We start from the raw sequence: 22,008 nt of genomic DNA on the forward strand, positions 1-22,008 counted from the left end.
ATTTCAGCTGGCTCCTACAGGCAACACATCTTCTGGTTTTAGACTGTCTTTGTGTTGTTACCGTCTTCATTGGTTTTTGCCCCGTGGTGTTTTCTGATGCGGACTCCTGGGGGAATTTGATTTTGCGCAGTAGCCACTTTCTGGAATTTTGCATGTCAACAGCCATGGACCCAGTAACTTCAGAATATCAGGAGGACAGAATCGTCTCATGCCTTTGGAACAATCCTAAATTAAAGATTTGTCTCTGTTTCCATTGTAAACCTCATTGTTTTCTTGGTTTGACATTATTCCAGACGTACTGGTCGAAATCTTGGCAGCTTTGCTCAATAGTTTTACCAGATGTTGAGAAGAGTGGCTTTTCCTCTTGAGCATTCTGAGTGAATGTATTCTTTACGAAATGGTCAAGCTCAGGGTCTGGATCCAGACAGCTGGACACTGGGGAGCAGGCACTGGTCCTGTCGCTTGTCCTAATTAAGAGATTTAGGTATACAAAATGCTTAATTTACTTGGCAAATACCTAAACACAGTGGGTAGCTCTCTTCCTCTACGCTTTCCCCTGAATTGAACACCTAGGTAGCTTCTCTCTGGATATTCCCTGAAGCGCTCTGCCGGGTCAGTGAACACGCCGAGGACGTCTCCTCCGCACATCTGCCCTGTCAAGAAGACGGGAAAACCTCGCAAGTTCGTTGGTAATTAGCAGTGCCTCCGACTTGTTGGGCTCCGAGTTGAGCCGCCTTTCTGGGGCAGGGCCCTCTAGGACATGGAGCAGACACACGCGGACGGACAGGGGCACTTTCTTGACCCTGATGTCCTGTGATAACTCCCCCGGGACGGCGGGGCCCAAGCTGGGGCGGCCACCCCAGAACAGGGCCAGCCTGAGAGGCGGGGATTGGGGAGACCAGGGCCTGGATCTCTGCCTTCCCTGAGGGTCTGAGCCTGCAGGCCTGGAGGAAAGGGGTCGGCTCAGACAGAATGGGGGTGCCAGTGCCAGGATCCCAAAGCCCGCTGCTGATGAGGCGGGTCTCCGTGTGGGTGGGCGGGGCCAATGTGTAGATGACTGGGGCCTGCATGTGGATGGGCGGGGCTTGTGTAGATGGGCGGGGCTTGTGTGTTCTCCAAGCCAGGCTTCAGCAATACGTGAACCGTGAACTTCCAGATGTTCAATCTGGTTTTAGAAAAGGCAGAGGAACCAGAGATCAAATTGCCAACATCCGCTGGATCACTGAAAAAGCAAGAGAGTTCCAGGAAAACATCTATTTCTGCCTTATTGACTATGCCAAAGCCTTTGACTGTGTGGATCACAATAAACTGTGGAAAATTCTGAGAGTGATGGGAATACCAGATCATCTGACCTGCCTCTTGAGAAACCTATATGCAGTTCAGGAAGCAACAGTTAGAACTGGACATGGAACAACAGACTGGTTCCAAATAGGAAAAGGAGTACGTCAAGGCTGTATATTGTCACCCTGCTTATTTAACTTATATGCAGGGTACATCATGAGAAACGCTGGGCTGGAAGAAGCACAAGCTGGAATCAAGATTGCCAGGAGAAATATCAATAACCTCAGATATGCAGATGACACCACCCTTAGGGCAGAAAGTGAAGAGGAACTAAAAAGCCTCTTGATGAAAGTGAAAGAGGAGAGTGAAAAAGTTGGCCTGAAGCTCAACATTCAGAAAATGAAGATCATGGCATCTGGTCCCATCACTTCATGGGAAATAGATGGGGAAACAGTGGAAACAGTGTCAGACTTTATTTTTTTGGGCTCCCAAATCACTGCAGATGGTGATTGCAGCCATGAAATTAAAAGACGCTTACTCCTTGGAAGAAAAGTTATGACCAACCTAGATAGCATATTCAAAAGCAGAGACATTACTTTGTCAACAAAGGTCCATCTAGTCAAGGCTATGGTTTTTCCAGTGGTCATGTATGGAGGTGAGAGTTGGACTATAAAGAAAGCTGAGCCACTGAAGAATTGATGCTTTTGAACTGTGGTGTTGGAGAAGACTCTTGAGAGTCCCTTGGACTGCAAGGAGATCCAGCCAGTCCATTCTGAAGGAGATCAGCCCTGGGATTTCTTTGGAAGGACTGATGCTGAAGCTGAAACTCCAGTACTTTGGCCACCTCATGCGAAGAACTGACTCACTGGAAAAGACTCTGATGCTGGGAGGGATTGGGGGCAGGAGAAGAAGGGGATGACAGAGGATGAGATGGCTGGATGGCATCACTGACTCAGTGGACGTGAGTCTGAGTGAACTCTGGAAGTTGGTGATGGAGAGGGAGGCCTGGGGTGCTGCGATTCATGGGGTCACAAAGAGTCAGACACGACTGAGCGACTGAACTGAACTGAACTGAACTATGTGTGGGCGGGCCCTGTGTGTGGATGGGCGGGGCCTGTGTGTGGATAGGCGGGGCCGGCCTTTGGATGGGCGGGGCCTTGTGTGGGCGGGGCCTGTGTGTGGATGGGCGGGGCTGACGTGTATCCTGCAGACCCCCTCACGCAGGGGTTTCTGATCTTCCGAACAATCCAAGTCAGGTCGCTGCCGAGACGGGACAGCGGTGCTGGCCCGCCCCTGTTACCTGGTCCGCTGCATTCTGCGGTCCCTCCCCCGATGGGAGGCCAAGGTGCAGCCTCGGCCGTAATGGCCTCGGGGAAGGCAGCCAGCACAGCGCGCCTCTCGTTCGTCCTTTGCTCTGTTCGGGGCCCGCTGGCGGCCTCATCCTGCAGGCCCAGCCGCTCGGCCAGGGCCCCTCCCAGCACTCTGAGCTCTCCTCTGAAGCCCCCATGTGTCATCCTGTCTCCTGGTGACGTTTAATCCTCTGTAAAGCGTGTGATGCTCTGTGCACCTTGTGGAAAGCAGAGCAGGCATCTGCCACGGGGTGAGGTGTCTGCTGGGGACACTGTTTGGAAAAGGCCACAAGGTCGCCTGGGACAGAACGTGGTCTCTGCCCCCTGCCTCCCCCTGCGTCCCTGCCCAGGCTCTCAGAAGACCCGCTCACTGGACGATGGGGCCCCTCTCGCTCCCCCTCCCCTTCCACTCTCGCCTCTCCCCGCCTTCACCCCTTCCCTGGTTTGGGTTTGTTGGGCAATGACGTGTGCCCCAAGGGTAGGGGAGCTCAGCCCACTGCCCACGCCCCACGCCAGCTGGCCTGTCCCCTCGCTTCCACGTTGGCCCCCTGCTCTTTACCTCCATCTCAGGGCCTCTCCTCTCCCTCAGCAGGACCTCTCTCCCCCCAAGTTTCTCTCCCTCCTGTCACTAAAGTGTTTCTCCTTCCTCTGTGATTACAGGTGTGAGTTTCAGGATAACCTTTTCAAAAGATGATTCATTTCTCAGCGTTTCATATTTGTTTCGTTAGTAATGCAGCCTGGAATGGATATTGATGTCTCTTTGCAACTGGTCATTTAGAAATTGGGGTTTAGGGAGCTGGTTCAGGAGATTAATTACCCTTCATCGTTGCTTCCAGAGCAGCGTCTAAGCCGCTGGTGATGACAGAAGCGTGTCCTCTCGCTGCCCAGGGCCCGGCTCCAAGCCTGGGGGGCTGAGAGCTCAGTGCCGCCAAGCAGCTGCGTTTTCTCTTCCATTTCACTTGAACTCAGTGCAAGTAGCTGCGTGTGGCTGGTGGTTTCATGAGCTACCTGACCCCCCCAGTCCTGGGGTGAAGCACCTTGTGTCTGGGTGATGAGGGCGCAGAGCTGTCTCCCCGCCTTGGCCCCTGGGAGGAGGTGAGGCAGCCCAGCGTGGGCGTCGGTGATGGACGGCAGGCGCGCCAGCGCCCGTTCCCTCCCGTCGCGGAGATAGTGCTCCTGCTCGAGGACGATGATAACGCTGAGCAGCGAGGTGCCAGCGCCAGGAGATGAAGAGGGGTCCGTTTCGGAGAATTCTCCTCCAAGGCTCCAGGCCTTGGCTATCTCCTAATGTAAACACGGACTCTTAAAAATGTGAAGAATCTGCTTAACGTGTAAACCGAGGTGATGGGGGCATGGGCCGCTTTCCATTTGTGTGGATGCTGACGTGAGGTATCCGTGAGTCACCTGCAGGCCTGGGGGAAACCTGGGGAAGATGAGAGAGCATAAGAGGGGGGCTCTTGTGCCCCCGGCCCCTCTTCTGCGCATCTTTCCAAGGCTGCTTGTCGAGACCAGGCCCTGCGCGTGGGTGAAGAGTGAAGCCTTTGGGTGGGTGCCCTGGGGCAGGAAGGTGCAGCTGTGGCCCCCAGGCGGGTTTCCAGCCCGTAGGATTGTAGTGAAGAGCAGACCCCCAGGCCCAAAGTCTTGGGTTGGCTCTCACTGCATCTTGGCTGAGGAGGTGGCCTCTCCTGGGAGCCTTGGTCTCTTCATCGGTGACCCCTGAACTCCGCCTGCCCGGCTTCCAGGCCCTGATAGCATCCTATCCAGGGGGGCAGCCTCTGCCCTGGCCCCCAGGTCATGTGGACAAAGGCGCTTGGCTCCTTTCCACAGAGAAAGGGCTTCAGACTTCCTTCCGCGGGTTCTTTCTCCTGTGGTGGTGGTTGTGTAGGTGTGCAGAGGTCAGCCTGGAAGGTGGGGGAGGGTTTCTTCTCGGCTCCTCCTTCCCCCAGGAAGCCTCCCTGCCTGGCCCAGCATGGAGCCCGAGTGTGCCCCAGTGGTGAGGAGCTCGGGTCTGGACACGTGGGCTCTCAGGGGTCACTCCCTTCCCTTCACGCAGCAAATCCTTGTGAGGGAGCTGCTTTGTGCTTGGACCTATGTGGATCCGGCAGGACCTAGACCTGTGACCACTGGCTTCTCCCCTAGCCTGCAGCGAAACACCCTTGCTTTCAACACGTCTCCCAGGCACCCGCTTTGCCCCAGGAAGGGCCAGACCGGGCTCACAGGAGGAGGGACGAGGTGGGGGTGTGATGAGGGTGCAGATGACGTTTCGGGCGCTGGGAAGGTCTTGCCGGGCTGGGATGCCGACTTGAACCGGGTTCTGTCTGGTCTCCCCTGGGAGTCCCAGGCCCCTGAGCGGGTGTGATGTTCTCATTCTCACCCGAAGAAGTCGGGACCGCGTGAGCGCGCCTGAGACCTGGGGCGAGCCCGCTTCCCCACCCGGGTACCAGTCTCCCCGCCGCTTCTCAGCAAAGGAGCCTGTGCGCCGCGCCGCTCTCACCGGCTGCCCCTCTGCTCCCTGCTTCGCCCCGCCCACCCCGCCCGCTCCGCCATCCGTGCGGACCGTCCTGCCGTGTGGCGCACGGCCTCCTGAGGTTTGGCTCGGGAGCAAGCTCTCCGGTGTCTCTGCTCTGGGATGTGTTTCCCCTGCTGTGCAGGTCTCTTTAGTAGCCTTACCATGTACTTTAGTGTAATTTGCTCTAAATGCTTTAAAATGAGCAGGAACCTTAAAAAAGAAGCCTTGGCTGAAGGCCTCTGGAAATGTCACTTCGTCAGCAAGTGTGCTGGTCTCCTGGGGGCCAGAGGGTGGACGGAGGTGCCGTCTGCCATCTGCTTGGCGGCCCCGGAGCGAGTGAGGCTGTCGGGGCGTTTGTGAGCTCCCCGTCATGACAGAGTGCAGGGCACGGCACCTCTGTGGCCACCTTCTCCATCTCTGCCCGGCCTCTGGCCTTGTGCCGGCCAGGCGGTCTGTCAGCCCCTCTCAGAGGGGCTGGTGCACAGAGCGCAGTCTGGGCCCCTGGGCCTTTGTACCCATGCCCTGTCTGCGTGCACAGATGTACCCAGATGGTCCCTGGGGTGGACACCCGGGATTCCCCAGGGTTGACCAGCGGCCCAGTGGATGGGGAAGTGATGGACACAGAACTAACCCTGGTGTGCAGGGCAGAGGGTTTGGAAAATGGAGTCAGACTTGAGCGTAATACTTATTTTGTAGGCTAATTTACCCTTTTGCTCTTAGACACAGGCGGGGTGTGTGTATGACCTTTCGTGTGCTTTAATCTGGAGGCATCTTGAGCACATGGGAAGGAGGCGTCCCACATCGGGGAGGTGAGGAGAGATGGGCGTGTCAGGCCGTCGAGCAAGTGTGTCAGCTGCAACACACTCATGGCAAGCACGCCTGGGTTCAGGCGTCTTCCTAACGCTTAAGTGTCTACGCGCCCCGTGCCCCTACGTCTGGCTGCTCGGACACCGTCTGACCCTGCCGCAGGCCCTGGTCGCTCCCCAGTGAGTCCCGCTGGTCGTGTTACTGCAGCTTCCCAGACGGTGAGCGTTTATTGAGCACCAGCTGCAGACCAGACGCGGTGCTGGGCTCGGGCCTCAGGACGAACACATTCATCTCTACCCGAGAGGCCCCAGGCACTTGTAAGCAGTTGGTCGAACGTCCACTGTAACGTTCTCCCACTTCCCAAATTCCCAGCTCTGTTTCACAGAGCTGCATCCAGAGAAGCCAGGTAGCTGTGAAGCACCCATGTGGTCTATGCCTTGGTTCTTATCGGGATGCTGCTGAGACCTGGCACTTCACTGTAACTGAGCTCATGAAGAGAGTGCTGGCCTGCGGCCCGGTGAGACCCCTGTACTCATCTCCACGTCACCACATGCGGTGACACCCTGGGGACACAGGCCTGGCTTGTACGAGTGGAGGTTTTAAGGCCTTTGTGCAAACAAATCGTCTCTGAACCTCGAGAGTGGGGTTGACTGTCAAGTCAGGAGCCTTCAAGTGAGAATCAGAGATCATCCTTGCGCTCACGTGACACCATCTACCTGTATTTTATTTTGAGACTCTCAAACTCTGCTTAATAAAATGCAGGTAGATGTTTGAGAGTAACGCCAGGACTTCCCCAGTGGCTCAGAGGTTAAAGCGTCTGCCTGCAATGCAGGAAACCTGGGTTCAATCCCTGGGTCGGGAAGACCTCCTGGAGAAGGACATGGCAACCCACTCCAGCATTCTTGCCTGGAGAGAGGAGCCTGGTGGGCTACAGTCCACGGGGTCGCAAAGAGTCAGGTATGACTGAGTGACTTCACTTTCTTTCTTTCTGAGAGTAACAAAGTTCCTAGCGATTCTCAAATAAACACAAATCTGGAACAATCAAAACCCAAGAGTTTCTTATCTCCAAGAGGTACTAACAAGAAGCAAAGATATCTGTTTTCATCATTGAAATAAATATTAATGTGGAGGCAGGGAAGGAAAGTAGATGGAAAAGACAGGCTTTGAGGAAAGAGAAGAGATTAGCAGAGCAGGGCGTGGAGCGGAACTTCCGCCCGCCCCTAGCTGTGGGGTCAGGAACCCGTGCTCACCGTGTGGAGGGTGCCTGGAGCTCAGAGGATCAGAGAGGGGCTGGGCCCAGGGACTGGAAGCCCGCAAGGCCTCTATAAGAACTTGAACAGTCTGTGTCCACTCAGACAGAGCGGGACCGCAGTGCTGGAAGTAAAGCAGGCGGTGGCACCGGCCTGCCCGCCTCCTATCTCCGCCTCGGTGGGCCAGCCCCTGCCACGCCTGCTCGTTCCAGGGCGCCTGGAGCTCCCGTTTCTCAGCCAGGCTCCAGGGACCGCAGCGCTGGCGTGCTCAGCCCCCTGGCCTGGGCCTGTGTCAGTGTGCACTCGCGGTGGGCGGCGCTCCTGTGTCTGTCTCCGGGCAGGGTTCCTGCAGCCCCTCTGCTAGGTCCCCTCTCCAGGCACGAGCGCCCCCTCCCCATGGACCCTGAGTGTGGAGCCCACCTGCCCTCGCTGCCTGCATCTTCCTGCAAAACTTGCCCCCTCCTCTCAACACCTAACTTACTTCCCTTTCGCCTTCGTGCTCCTAATTTTCTTGTTGAAAATGACTGTAAACGGGAGGATCTCCAGTGTTCATCCAGTAGATTTGAAGCTTTTATGATGGGAACGTGGCCCAGAGCAAAGATGCCTGGGGTTGAGCATCTGCCTGGGAGGGCTTCCTGCAGTTCGCACCTTCGTGTCTTTTCCAAGCACGTCCTCATCCACGTCCTTCGTCTTCTTTTCACAATAACGGTGATGGAATAAGCCTTAGCGTTGCCATCGTCTTCATTTCACAGTGAAGAAGCCAGGATCGTTTGGCTAAGAGGACGACTGTCCCGGGTCACACAGCCAGCTGCCTGTCTCCAAAGTCAATACCCTTCCTTTGCCCACTCTGCCCTACAGTGCCGACCACCCACCCCCCACCCACATTGGCGTTTATCAGCACAAATGTTGACCACTTTCTCTCTCTTTGTTGGGTTTACAACATAAATCTAGTCATAAACACTGAAAAGAAAAAAAAAAAGAAGTCATCACAATCGTTTGCCCTTGGCTTTTAAATTCCTGCAGCTGCCGTGAATACAGTGAAAAGCCATCAAGGGACCCCAAGTGATGCTGGGGACCCCTGTTCTCAATACTGCTTCCCTCAGCGTCTCAGACATGTTCAGACAGATCCCGCTCTGCAAGACCCACAGGTTGTGGTGTTCACCCATGCTGCCGGCTTGTTTCTCAAAGCAGAAAAGGGGGGATCTAGTAAAAGCCCATCCCACTGGCTCTGTGCTGGCCAGTGCGTCCTGGAGATCCGCCAGCCTCGGCCGGCAGGGCCGTGCACACGTGGAGACACAGACGCCCCCCTCACCCTGCGGCTTACTTCGTCCTTCTCAGGCGCAGCGCGAGTCTCGCTGTTTCAGCTATTCGCACGGCCACCGCAAAGGTCAGCAGAGCAAGTGCTATTACCCCCACTTCGCAGATAAGCACGTGGCCCCCCGCTGCCGTGCTGGTGGTTCTGATGGTGTGCTGAAGGTCCTGAGTAGCGTCTGGCCGTCGCAGAATCCACTTTTCATGGGTTCACGGCATCCTTGCTAATTGCCAGTTAATGGCCAAGGCCTGGAGGGCTGTCACGGTGTGGGAGTCATTTTGTCAGACTGTCCACTGGGCCATCTGTGTGCGGCGAGGAGAACGCAGACTTGGGAGTGCTGTGGTCGCGGGAAAGGGGCCCCCATCCCTCCTGGCCTGTTGGTCTGCAGGCCAGCCTCAGCACGACCCCCGGCAGACCCCTTGACATCACGGCTCTTGGTTTGCTCCCCTGGACTCCACACCACTGTCTTCCTTTCCCGTCTTCTCAGAGGCTCTCTTGGGTGAGTCTTCAGATCCCCACACAGGAGTCAGAAGACCATCCCACGGCTCTCAGACGCTCACGCTGTCCTCGCGATGCCTGCCGGGCCTGTGTCGGCCCGCACGACAGGACGGTGCTCGCTGGCCGAGCTGGCTGTTTGCTCCCCTCTGGGCCTTAATCTCCGCGAGGACGGGCCCTTCTCTGAACCCTCACAGAGTCCAGGAAAATGCCTGACAGAGGACAGCCCCCCAACAGTCACTGAGCAAGTCCAATTCAAGATGGACCTGACTCTTTCCTACCTTAGAAATGCGAGGCTTTCTCCCTGAAGAGTGGGAAACAGAGGCAAAGACTATTAAAATACTGAAGCAGAGTGTTTTTTACCAGCTGAGCCACCAGGGAAGGGGTTCCCTGGGGGCTCAGAGGTTAAAGCGTCTGCCTGCAATGTGGGAGACCTGGGTTCGATCCCTGGGTCGGGAAGATCCCCTGGAGAAGGAAATGGCACCCCACTCCAGTATTGTTGCCTGGAGAATCCCATGGACAGAGGAGCCTGGTGGGCTGCAGTCCACGGGGTCGCAAAGAGTCAGACACGACTGAGCGACTTCACTCACTCAGAGTGTTTTTTAAGCACGCATGGATTGGTGCATGTTCGTTCCAGCAAATGGATGAGGAATGAGTGAATGAGTGAGTGAGAGAGCGAATGAATGAGTGAGGGGTGGCTGTCTCTGGGCAGAGAGCACCCCGCAGCAGCTGTGTTTCCCTGGAGCGCCTCAGCTGCCGGCTCAGGGCTGGAAAGCGCGTGTCCAGCTTTGAGTCATGGGCTTGGTTCTCTATTCCGCTAGGAAGTAGGGAGCGCGTTCCTGAGATCTGACAGCTCAGGGTCTAAAGTGAAGCTGCTCTTTAAAGCAGGGCGTGTGTTTCCAGTCCTCCCCACCTCCTTCCTTGGTGGTTCAAGGTCACTTCCTTTCTCGAGCCCCCCAGCTCCACCTGCTCCCCAGACGCACCACGGGTTCTGACCTGTCTCCCCTCCCGGGTGTGTGGGCCTTGTCCTGGCCTCGAGCAAGCACACTTACTTGGAAGCTGTGTTCGCTTTCCGGTGGCTCATTATTTAGAAAGTTCTTGCTTTGGGGAATCTTCCAGCTGCATGATTATGTAATTCAGAGATGTTTTTCTTAATTTAACCCATGCCATGTGTTATGTCGTAAAAACGGCATCTTCCATCAGCGTATCAACATTGCAGGGGAAAAATTTGTCCGTATCAAGAGTTTAATCTGTTTCCTAAATGACTGCACTCGTTCCCACTTTTCCTCTGGTTTAAACCCCTGCGTTTATTAAGCAGCACGCGGACCGTGGCTTTCACGCCTCACCCCTGCGTTTATTAAGCAGCACGCGGACCGTGGCTTTCACGCCTCACCCCTGCGTTTATTAAGCAGCACGCGGACCGTGGCTTTCACGCCTGTGCCCTTGACCCGGTTTTGCTAGTGCTGCAGCCGCGTGGCCTGCAGGCAGATTTGCACGTGCAGCCCCTTAGCGCCTCCCCCCACCATGTGCCGACTTCCCTGCACCCTGAACGGAAGCGAGGCGGGCCTGGGACCCTGAGGTTGTTGCTGTCATAGTGGTGCTCAAAGTGCAACAGAGTCCCTCTAAGCTGGACAAAGGGCCTCTGAGCGGAACTAGTGTGAAGACCCTCAACCACGTTCGTTAGTGAACACTAAATTCTTTAGAAGAGGAATATTGGTATAGTTTATTTTCCTCCCTCGGCTTTGTTTGGTAAAGAATCCAGCTCCTTGAAAAGCTCACTTTCCTCTGTGCACTCACTCCCCTGGAATTTAATTGCTGGTAAAAGTGGGGAGGGGGAGAAATGGGGAGAAAGTATGAGTTCTCTCATTTCTGAGAAAGAACGGGTCCATTGTTTGTTCCACACCATTAAATTACCAAGAATTGCGGTCAAATCCCAAACGCCTGAATGCTCGACTTTTTCAAAACTGAGAAGAGAGAGGCTGTCGCCCTCCGTTTAGAGAGAATGGTAATTACGGTGTCTTCCCTAAGTCATCTGCATTTCCTCGTCCTAGGGTTTCAGGAAATACAAATAGAGCACCTCTTATACGTAAAAATTAGCAGGACTTAGGTGATTGCCTGTCTGCATCTGGAATTGAAGGGCGCGCCTTCTGGGTGGGCTCCCGTGTGGGCCGGGCCTGGGAGGGCCCAGGATGTTTCGGTCAGCTTTGCTCCTCTGTGGCCCCTCTCCCTGTCTCTCTTGCTCTTGCACAAAACTGCTCTGGTCCCAGCCACCTGTGAGTCACAGGAACAAGCCTGTGAAAACTAGATGCTTGTGAGGAGCGGAATGAGGCAGCTTTGAAAGACAAGCAGCACTTCACGAGGACGGGATCCCTCGTGTGGAGATCCTGTCTCCTGGGAGCCGCTGCCGCCAGGGATGGAACGTTAGCTCACGCAAATCAGTCTCAGGGAGAGCGAAAAGAAAAAGAAGTTGAAATTCCGCAGTGACAGAATTCAGTCAGCCTGCTTCTGTGCTTTTTTGGTTCAGTAGCTCAGTCGTGTCCGACTAGCTCAGTCGTGTCCGACTGTCTTTGACCCCATGGACTGCAGCACACCAGGTCCCCCGTCTCTCACAGTTTGCCCAAGTTCACGTCCATTGGGTTGGTGATGCCATCCAGCCATCTCATCCTCTATTGCCCCTTTCTCCTCCTGCCCTCAATCTTTCCCAGCATCAGGGTCTTTCCCAATGAGTAGGCTCTTCGCATCAGGTGGCCAAAGTATTGGAGTTTCAGCTTCAGCATCAGTCCTTCCAATGAGTATTCGAGACTGATTTCCTTTAGGATGGACTGGTTGGATCTCCTTGCTGTCCAAGGGACTCTCAAGAGTCTTCTCCAACATCATAGTTTGAAGGCATCAACTCTTCAGCACTGAGAGCGCTGAGCCTTCTCACATCCATCCGTGACCACTGGGAAACCAGAGCTTTGACCAGATGGACCTTGGTCATTAAGGTGATGTCTCTGCTTTTTAATATGCTGTCTATTGGCCACAGCTTTCTTCCGAGGAGCAAGCATCTTTTGATTTCATGGCTGCAGTCACTGTTCATAGTGATTTTGGAGCCAAGAAAATAAAGTCTGTTGTGGTTCCATTGTATCCCCACCTATTTGCCATGAAGTGAGGGGACCGGATGCCATGATCTTCATTTTTTGAATCTTGAGTTTTAAGGCAACTTTTTCACTTTCCTCTTTCACTTTCATCAAGAGTTCCTCTTCCACTTTCATCAAGAGTTCCTCTTCACTTTCTGCCATAAGGGTGGGGGTGGTGTCATCTGCGTATCTGAGGTTATTCATATATCTCCTGGCAATCTTGATTCCAGCTTGTGCTTCATCCAGCCCAGCGTTTCTCATGATGGACTCTGCATAGAAGTTAAATAAGCAGGGTGACAATATACAGCCTTGACGGACTCCTTTTCCTATTTGGAACCAGTCTGTTGGTCCATGTTCAGTTCTAACTGTTGCTTCCTGACCTGCATACAGATTTCTCAAGAGGCAGGTCAGGTGATCTGCTATTCCCATCTCTTTAAGAATTTTCCACAGTTTGTTTTGATCCACACAGAAAGCTTCTGTACTTACTCTATTTAAGAGAAATAAATTTTTTTTTTTTTGCAAAATCTTGGAAAGGCAATGATCTATTTTCACTTGCCCCTTGGTTAAAATAAGCACAGATCATTTCAGCGAGTGAACTTATTCACAGGAAAAATTAGAGCATGAAAAGTCTGTCCCCTGCATCCCGGAGCCCCGCTGGATGCAGACGTGACGTTCCGCACTGAGCACGGCCTGGTGGCTGGAGCCTTCGCCTGGAAACCTAGGAAATGGCCCTTAATCAGCTCCCAGAGGTTCAGGTGGAGACGTGGTCGCCCACAGGCTCCTGGCCACAGTGCCTTTGCTGCCCGTCTTCCCCAGGACCCCACATGCACCCCAGGAGGGATGTGGCTCCCTGGGCAGCTGACCCCCAAACCCAGGGCCCTTCCCTCCCCATGGCTTCACCTCAGCTTTGGCATTGGTTGGTCTTCACATGTCGCCAAGCAGGATGCTCGGAGATGAAAGGGGCGAGTGTGGGTGTCCATCTTCTCGAGAAACGAGGCGCCCTGAGTGTGGGACTTTTCTTTCTTTTTCTTCCTGACGAGAGAACAGGCCGCCGAGGCCCCTGGGCTCCCGCTGCAGTCCGCTGCCTGTCTCCCTCTGGCTCCTGCGTGAACAGGGCAGGGCCGCCGTGAGCAGAGCTAAGTGTCACGGGGCAGACACGCTGGATAAGCCGTCCAAGTGGCCACAGCACACACCGTGCGGTGTGGAGTAGTGACCACACCTCAGCGCCGCCCTTCTTTCCGTTAATGACTCAGTGGTGTTCCGTTAATCAGAGCAAAGGCCTGTGTGGGGCAGGCCATGCCTCAGTGACACGTCCTCCAACGCAAAGCAGCGCTGGGGTCACCTTGGGGTTGGTCGTTGTGTCTGGGGTGAGCAGGACTAGACAGGACTGGGGTGGGGCATGTGGGGGGTTGGGAAGCTGAGGGGGGCAGGGGACACCACCCACTGGTGGGGGCTGGCGGCCAGATCTGAGCCCCGCTGGGAGACCCCTGAGCTCTGAAACTGTGTGTCCAGGTCATCAGAGGAGCCAAGGCAAGGATAGGGATCCAGGAGGGGCCCCCAGGGCAGGGGCTGTGTGCCTGAAGCACCCCTGCAGCCCTGGGTCCTCCGGAGGGCCCCTCGGACCTCATGGAAAGAACTCCCTCTGGAACCAGAGCACTTACTCAGAAACTGACCTTCCACACGAAGGGGTACCTGAGGTGTGGATGAGATTGTGTGGTGCTGTCCAGCAGGGAGGGCCTGGCCCCCAGTTCCAGAAAGATGGGGCTCCGGATACACATGACTTCCAAGTTGATGGCAAAACATAGTGAATAGAGGGGTCAACCGGGCACCGAATTCAGACTCAAAGAAAAGCAGTGCTATTCAGACTCTCAGAGGTAAGCAGAGCACGTGTGTCCCAGGGCAGACCTGGAAGGTGCCCAGGCCAGTGGTGGAGCATTTAGAGGTTCAGGCACCCGATGCTGAGCAGAGCAGGGAATGACCCCGGAGGACTGAGACCCCAGAGGTCAGAGGCTTCTGGGCTTCCCACCGTGTTTCTGAGACACTCCCTCAACGCTAAGTGGCCTAGACAGCCTCCTGCATCCCCCAGAACACTCCTTAAGATGTCTGGATTCTTTTTTCTTTTCTCCTCCAAGTTTTTGAGAGTTGACCAAGACAAGGACAAAGACTGCAGCTTGGACTGTGGGGGCTCTGCCCAGAAGCCACTGTGCGCCTCCGACGGGAGGACCTTCCTATCTCGCTGCGAGTTTCAACGCGCCAAGTGCAAAGACCCCCAGCTAGAAATTGCTTATCGAGGCAACTGCAAAGGTAAGTTTCCTTCCATCACTGTTTGAGAGCCAAGCCCTGAAATGTACGGTAAATGTGCTTATAAATGTAAGATAAATGTGCTTTATCGTCACCTGGTCAAGTTTTCCTATGTAAAAAGTCAAAGAGTTTCTGCTCGTGAATCTTTGTCCAGGCATGTAACGGTAAGAGTCGTTTTCGAATCGTCATATTCTTGTTGAATGTTCTTTTTGCTTAGAATGTTTTATGACGTCACACATCGCAACACAAATTCATCCAAGTTTCACAGAATGTTTCCAGAGTCTCCTAACATCATCCTTTCTCGCTCCCACTTTTTAAAGTGGTTCTTTCAAGCCTTTCTCGTTTTACCTTCTATAGCACGTGGGGCGTGTATAATAGCACCTGTGCTGTTTTCAGGGATTTTTTTTTTCTTCTTTTTTGGTACTGATTTTACACTTGTAATTTTCAGTTTTCCTGATTTAAGAGGCGGATTTGGAGCTAACAAGCGTGCTTAGAGCAAAACATTGAAAGGTTTCCCATGTTAATGAAAGGTTTGACTCAGCAAAACATGTTTCAAACACAAATAGAGTCATTTTCAGAAAGAGATTTAACTTTCTTTTTCTTATTATCTAGGAGAAAAGACCACACAGGCTAAAACCCCCTTGAGACCGTGTCCCGCAGTGTCTAGCTGTTAGCCCGACGACCGCTCACACGAAGGGAAGCGGGGGCCTCGGGCCCACGCTTGGCTGCTGTCCCTCTCACAGTGCCGCCCTGCCTAGGGCACAGGTCAGAGGCACTGCTCCCCGTGACGGAGACGGAGCTGCCTGTTCCCTGGACCTGGGTGCTCTCCTGTTGGCACCTCGTGGGACCCTCTGCTCACGGGCATTGGGCAGCCCAGCACCTACCTTCCTCCCGCGTTCGATTAGTGTGCCCTAAACACATCATTCTGTGAGAAACTTGGGTGTAACTTTATGCCCTGATGGCCGTTACACGCCTCAGGTATCTGTGCTGAGAAATGAGAAGTGACCCAAGAATAGGCTCAAGTGTCAAGAGATCTTCCCTGCAGAGAAGTTTCTGGAAACAGTGGCCTGTGCTGGCTTAGCGCGTGAGGACAGGTGCTGTGGCGAGAGGCTTGAGGTTTATGTTCCCCTTTGGTGCCCTGCTCCTTTAGACAGCCCCATCAGATATCCTCTTGGTGATAACTCCCATCAGACCCTCAGCTGGAGGACTCTGAAGAAGCTGCCATATTAAACCTCTGTGTTGGCCATGGTCTCCGTGGGCGTCTGAGAGGGATTGATTACGCTGAGGCCAGAGGCTCATCCATCCGTCTGTCTGTCTAGGTCCGTCTGTCAGGGTGGACTCTCCCAAACGTCGCGCTTGGAACTCTGTGGAGTCCCCACCTTGCATCACTTTTGGGCAGGAGGTTAAGTTGGCATTAAACACAGATGGCCTTTCGGTAACCTCATTTTTAGCTCACTTGTGTTTGGATCCAGCCTAACTTTTCTGGATTACTCCCTTGGTTGGAATTCTCACACCTCACTGAAGAAATTTCATGCCATAAATTTATGACAAAAAATGCGATAAGGGAGAAGAAGGTTAAAAACTACTGCTGTGACTGCAGCCGTGAAGCTGAAAGACACCTGCTCCTTGGAAGGAAAGCTGTGACAAACCTCCACGGCATGTTAAAAAGCAAAGACACCACTTTGTCGACAAAGGCTCATCTAGTCAAAGCTATGGTTTTTCCAGTAGTCATGTATGGATGTGAGATTTGGACCATAAAGAAGGCTGAGCGCTGAAGAATTGGTGCTTTCAAACTGTGGTGCTGGAGAAGACTCTTGACAGTCCCTTGGACAGCAAGGATTTCCTAAAGGAAATCAACCCTGAATATTCATTGAAAGAACTGTTTCTGAAACCCCAGTACTTTGGCTACCTGATGAGAGGAGCTGACTTGCTGGAAAAGACCCTGATGCTGGGAAAGATTGAAGGCAATAGGAGAAGGGGGCAGCAAGGATGAGATGCTTAGATACCATCATTGACTCCATGGACATGGATCTGGGAGACAGTGAAGGACAGGGAAGCCTGGCATGCTGCCGTCCGTGGGATCGCAAAGAATCGGACGTGACTTAGCGACTGAACAACAGCAATGAAGGTGAAAACAGGGCTTATCTCTTAAGATCAAGTTTGATTCAAATCAAAAGGACCAAAATAAAGAGATGTGAAGATACCTGTGAATTTCAAGATCAAGTTTATTTGGTGCTTCAGCTACTGGGGGCAGCGAACATATGAAGTCACTTCAGAGAGGCGCTGTTGGTTGGGCGGCACAGTTTGAAATGAGGGGCATTAGGGACCCTGACATTCTAGGTCTGGGGGGCAGGCTTGGGCTCTGAGGCGCCTCTGAGTCTGGCGATCTGAGTGTGGTCTGTAGGGGGCCACAGAGAAGGAGTTTCCCATCTGCACCAGACTTTGCCTGCATAAGCAGCCTCTCCCTGGAAGGGGCTCAGAGCGGGAGTGGGACCTCCCCAGACAGGATGGGCCCCTCATACCGGCTGGCTTGCTTCTCAGGTCGCTTCCCCATCCCGTCGCCTGAAGTCCGGCATCTAACACCCCCAGCCTGCCCCGGGCCACACGGTGGGGGTTCAGTGTGGACAGGAGGGGCCTGGTGCTGGCGGGCGGATGGGCATCCTGGTAGCAGCTGGGGTGCTGCTGCCCCGATCTGTCCAAGAGCACTGGCAAGACTCCACACCAGCCCAGCTCGCGTGTGTCCCGCTCTGATGGTGAGAGCTGGAGAAGCAGGCTGAAAGGCCCTTCCACCGCAGGGAACGCCAAGACCCATCCCTGTTTGCCCTGAATTGTTCCCGGTGTTGAAACTGGCTGGTGAATCGAGCATCAAGTTGGTGAGTGTGAAGCTGCGTGTTTTGAGGACATCCCCATGTATTTGATGAGTGACAGCTTCACGGGCCGGTCTCTTTTGGATGTTCTAGTTTGGGAACGATTGAAATATTTCAGTATTTGGTTAAGTTGGACGAAAATGCTTTTTGCATTTCATATTATGCTCTGCTGACCTTGAACAGAAGTGCAGTGGTTTACACCGATAGGTTTTTCTCGTATTTTCTTTGAAATTTGTGGAGTCTATATTTTTAGAACCCAGTAAACTCATTAATGTTTTTCTTTTGATCTAAGACCATTGGGACTGTCCTTCTTTTCAAGAAAATCTCTGGCATTAAAAAAAAAAAAAAACAGAAGAAAGAAGGAAAAGAAAAGTCAGATGCCAGAAGATCTTGGAAATATTCTGAGATTTCTGGAAACACTGTCTTAAAGGATTCTGACAAAAGCAGCTTCCTGGAGATTCTGAGACCCGGGTCTTTTGAGTGACGGGTGTGTAAGAGGGACACTGTCACAGAGCGATGCCTGGCATTTGTCACCCTCCTCCACTGCCCGAACCTCACAAGTGCTGTCCTGATGGTCATTGCAGAGTGACCGCTGCCCGTGTTGGGGTCTCGGTGGGCATGAATGTCATCAGTGCGTGAGCACGGGGGGCCTGAAATGTTGTGCAGATGGACCCCACGCCATCTCGGTTGTGATGACTTCCAGACCCCTCACTCTCTCCCTGTGAAAAACCTGAGTGATACCCACCTGGGCGTTCACTCTGGCCAAATAGTGACCGTTGGTCTAGAAGCCTTGGGATGGCTTACGGGCCCTTTGTCCAAGTTGGGTGCTGTGATGAGTCACCTCGGCATGCTCAGGGCAGGCTGGGCCCTGGGTCCACGGGACCATCTGCATTCACTCACGTGACCCGGGCCACTTGCGGGGGATGTCCTGCTGACCTGGGCGGGACCTGGACTCTGCTGGTTCTGCAGGGAGAGCTCAGGCCCAGCTCTGTTTCTGGACACTCTGTGGAAGGCGTGGCCCACACACGTGGAGAGCACCGAGGTTTCCAGTGGGCCTCTGCAGGCCTGAGAGTGCTGCTCAGCCCCTCTCTGACATGCTCCGGGTGCTTTCACTGTGACTTTACTAAAACGCACGACGCAGCGCCTGAGAGCGCCGCAGGCGTGCAGCCCAGCAGCACTGGCGTGGCCCCACCTGCCTCCCTCCCCGCCCCGGTCCAGGGCAGGAGCCGCTGTGGGTCTCCACGTGGGCAGGGATGGGGCTGGGGTGGCGAGGTCCTGGCCTCTGCACACCCCGAGCCCCCAGAGGTCAGGGAACCATGCAACCAGGACGGGAGGCCAGGCTGGCGGGCTGCACCTGACTTCTCGTCTCTGAAACAGGGGGTTGGGTCAGGCGAACACAAGGAAGTCTATCTCTCTGAAGGTTTTTCTGATCATGGACGTGTGGTGGTCAGCAACCCTTGCTTGCATTTGGAGAGCCGAGAAATGGACTGGAAGCTGCATCGCTGACCGCTTGCCTAGGCTTCAGATGACCTGCCCTGGAAGAAGGCAGGGCCTCTGAAGTTCCCTCTACCTCCCAGGGAGGCTTTGTTATCTGGTGACGGTGCCCAGGACCAGGGCACAGTTTGGTTGCTCTAAGTCCGTGTTCAAGCTGGTTTTAGAAAAAGCAGAGGAACCAGAGATCAAACTGCCAACATCCGCTGGATCATCGAAAAAGCAAGAGAGTTCCAGAAAAACATCTATTTCTGCTTTATTGACTATGCCAAAGCCTTTGACTGTGTGGATCACAATAAACTGTGGAAAATTCTAAAAGAGATGGGAATACCAGAGCACCTGACCTGCCTCTTGAAAAATCTGTATGCAGGTCAGGAAGCAACAGTTAGAACTGGACATGGAACAACAGACTGGTTCCAAATAGGAAAAGGAGTACGTCAAGGCTGTATATTGTCACCCTGCTTGTTTAACTTCTATGCAGAGTCCATCATGAGAAATGCTGGGCTGGAGGAAGCACAAGCTGGAATCAAGATTGCTGGGAGAAATATCAATAACCTCAGATATGCAGATGACACCACCCTTATGGCAGAAAGTGAAGAAGAACTACAAAGCCTCTTGATGAAAGTGAAAGAGGAGAGTGAAAAAGTTAGCTTAAAACTCAAACATTCAGAAAACTAAGATCATGGCATCTGGTCCCATCACATTATGGCAAATAGATGGGGAAACAGTAGAAACAGTGGCTGATTTTATTTTTTTGGACTCCAAAATCACTGCAGATGGTGACTGCAGCCATGAAATGAAAAGATACTTACTCCTTGGAAGGAAAGTTATGAACAACCCAGACAGCATATTAAAAAGCAGAGACATTACTTTGTCAACAAAGGTCCGTCTAGTCAAAGCTTTGGTTTCTCCAGTGGTCATGTATGGATGTGAGAGTTGGACCATAAAGAGAGCTGAGCGCCGAAGAATTGATGCTTTTGACCTGTGGTGCTGGAGAAGACTCTTGAGAGTCCCTTGGACTGCAAGGAGATCCAACCAGTCCATCCTAAAGGAGATCAGTCCTTAATATTCATTGGAAGGACTGATGCTGAAGCTGAAACTCCAGTCCTTTGGCCACCTGCTGTGAAGAGCTGACTCATTGGAAAAGACCCTGATGCTGGGAAAGATTGAAGGCAGGAGGAGAAGGGGATGACAGAAAATAAGAGGGCTGGATGGCATCACCGACTCAATGGTCGTGGGTTTGGGTAAACTCCGGGAGATGGTGATGGAGAGGGAGGCCTGGCGTGCTGCAGTCCATGGGGTCACAAAGAGTCGGACACGACTGAGCGACTGAACTGAGTTGAACTAAACTGAAGTCAGTGTTGACCTGCCAGCATTTTCTTCAGCAAAGAGTCTCTCTATGGAGGAGTCTGCAGGTGTGTGATGTGTGTACCTGTGTGTACAGGTTCACGTACATGTGTGTATGTGGGCAGGCACCTCCATGTAGGGAGGTTCCATGTGTGTCCTGCAAGAACATGTGTATGTGTGTGTGTGTGTGTATATGTGTGTGTGTCTCTTCTGCCAGGCCCTTTCGTCCAGGCCCGTGTCCTCACTTCCTGCCACGTCTCGTCAGACTCCTCGCACCGCAGGCAGGCTCTGAGATGCCTGTTACACGCGTGGCTCCAGGACGGTTTAATCAGGCTAGCACTTGTCCCTTGCAGAAGCCCTCCCCAGGCTTGTTGGCCTTAACCTTCCACGGGGTTCTCCCAGGTCTGGTGTTAGATGCACCCTCTCGATGAAAGCAGACACAAGAGGTGGGGCCATTGCTCTCATGTTCAAACCAGAATCAGAAATACAACAGGACTCTGAAATGTCGTAAAAAAAACGAAAACTAAACAAAAACACTTCTCTGTTTGCTTCAGCAACACCTGTATCCTCCAAGACGTCATTGGGGGAGCTGGGCGAGCCAGAGCAGCCTCAGCTATCCCCTTCCCGCAAATGTCGAGGCCAAAGTTCACACAAAGGGATCCCGAGACCGCTTGCACAGGGTGCTGGTGTGATGCCCGGACGGTCGCGGTGGTCAGTCTTCACGGAGCCGGTTCTGATTGGTTGTGTCCTGGATAAACATGTCAGAGACGCCTGAACACTTTCATATGTTTGTGCGCCACCCCAATTGTGCACCCTGGGTTTTCCAGTCTAGTTTGTTTCTTTCTTTGTGCGTTTACAATGATGATACATATTTAAGATAGACACTGGGCCCCTTTCTCCTCGGCTCTGAGCCGCTCCCTCTGGTCGAAGGATGTGTGGGCTCTTGCTGCGGCGCTGCCTGCTGGCCGGCTGCAGGCGGGCAGACGAGGAGCCTCCTTGGCGTCCTGCTGGCTCTGTGTCACAGCCCGGTGCTCCGCATCACTTACGCCAAAGAAGACCGCAGCACAGAGTTCTCTGTTTTTCTGAGTCTGGCCTTCAAAATGACAGGTTGGTAAAGTAGTACAACTTTTGAAATACAAGATCTGCTTCACTGGATGCCAATAAAGTAAGAAGCCAGTCACCCTCGGGCTAGCGTTCTGCGGCTGCTACCAACAGAGAGCTGGCTCCTTCACTGGCCCCCAGCCTGGTCCGTGCAGGCCCTGTGCTGGCCACGGGGACCCAGCGGAGAGAACTCTGTGTCCCCAGAACGTTGACCCCCCGACGCTCAGAACCACCAACACGTAGTCGCCCTGCTGTGTCCAGAGTCAGCAGGTCTGTTGACCAGAAAATTACTCAGTGTCACCTCTCCATAGATTTCATAGATGGACTGTAAATAATTCCATATCCCCTCGAGCTCCTTCCTCAGTAAGGAGCTGGCTGGGGGGCTCTCTCCGGGGTGAGGACTCACCTAGGAAGAGTTAGAGGGAACACGATCCCCTTTCTTCAGGGTCATGTTTCAGCATCGTCCTGTGTGTGTGATGGATGGGGGCCCTGCAAGAAGAGTGCCGAGGCTTGGGGTGGTCCAGCCCAGGGCTGCCTGTAAACGTCAGTGCCCCTGACCTCGTTCTGGCTGAGCCTCCTCGGGCCCTTGTGACTGTTCTCCAGAATTCTTCTGCATGAAATGGGCAGCAAATGTGTCTCTTCCCATAATCGCTTAATCTGATCTGGAGTGATTTTAGCAAAGTAGGAAATGATTTGCTTCCTGTTTAAAGGACAGCATCCTTAGGAATAACTGCTATAGAACGTGGCTGTTTGTTTCTGGGTCACAGCGAGTGTTGTAG

At 53.6% G+C, this 22,008-nt stretch overlaps 1 protein-coding gene across 1 annotated transcript in view; it reads left to right on the forward strand.

Moving 5' to 3' along the window:
- Positions 1-22,008, forward strand: part of SMOC2 (SPARC related modular calcium binding 2) — a 161,240-nt gene that overhangs the window by 37,130 nt on the left and 102,102 nt on the right. Inside the window, exon 2 of the mRNA XM_052645711.1 lies at positions 14,255-14,426. Coding sequence (XP_052501671.1) covers positions 14,255-14,426 — 172 coding nt within the window. The remainder of the gene's footprint in view (positions 1-14,254; positions 14,427-22,008) is intronic.

The sequence above is a fragment of the Budorcas taxicolor genome, chromosome 9 (assembly GCF_023091745.1).
Source record: "Budorcas taxicolor isolate Tak-1 chromosome 9, Takin1.1, whole genome shotgun sequence".
NCBI classification, from domain to species: domain Eukaryota; kingdom Metazoa; phylum Chordata; class Mammalia; order Artiodactyla; family Bovidae; genus Budorcas; species Budorcas taxicolor.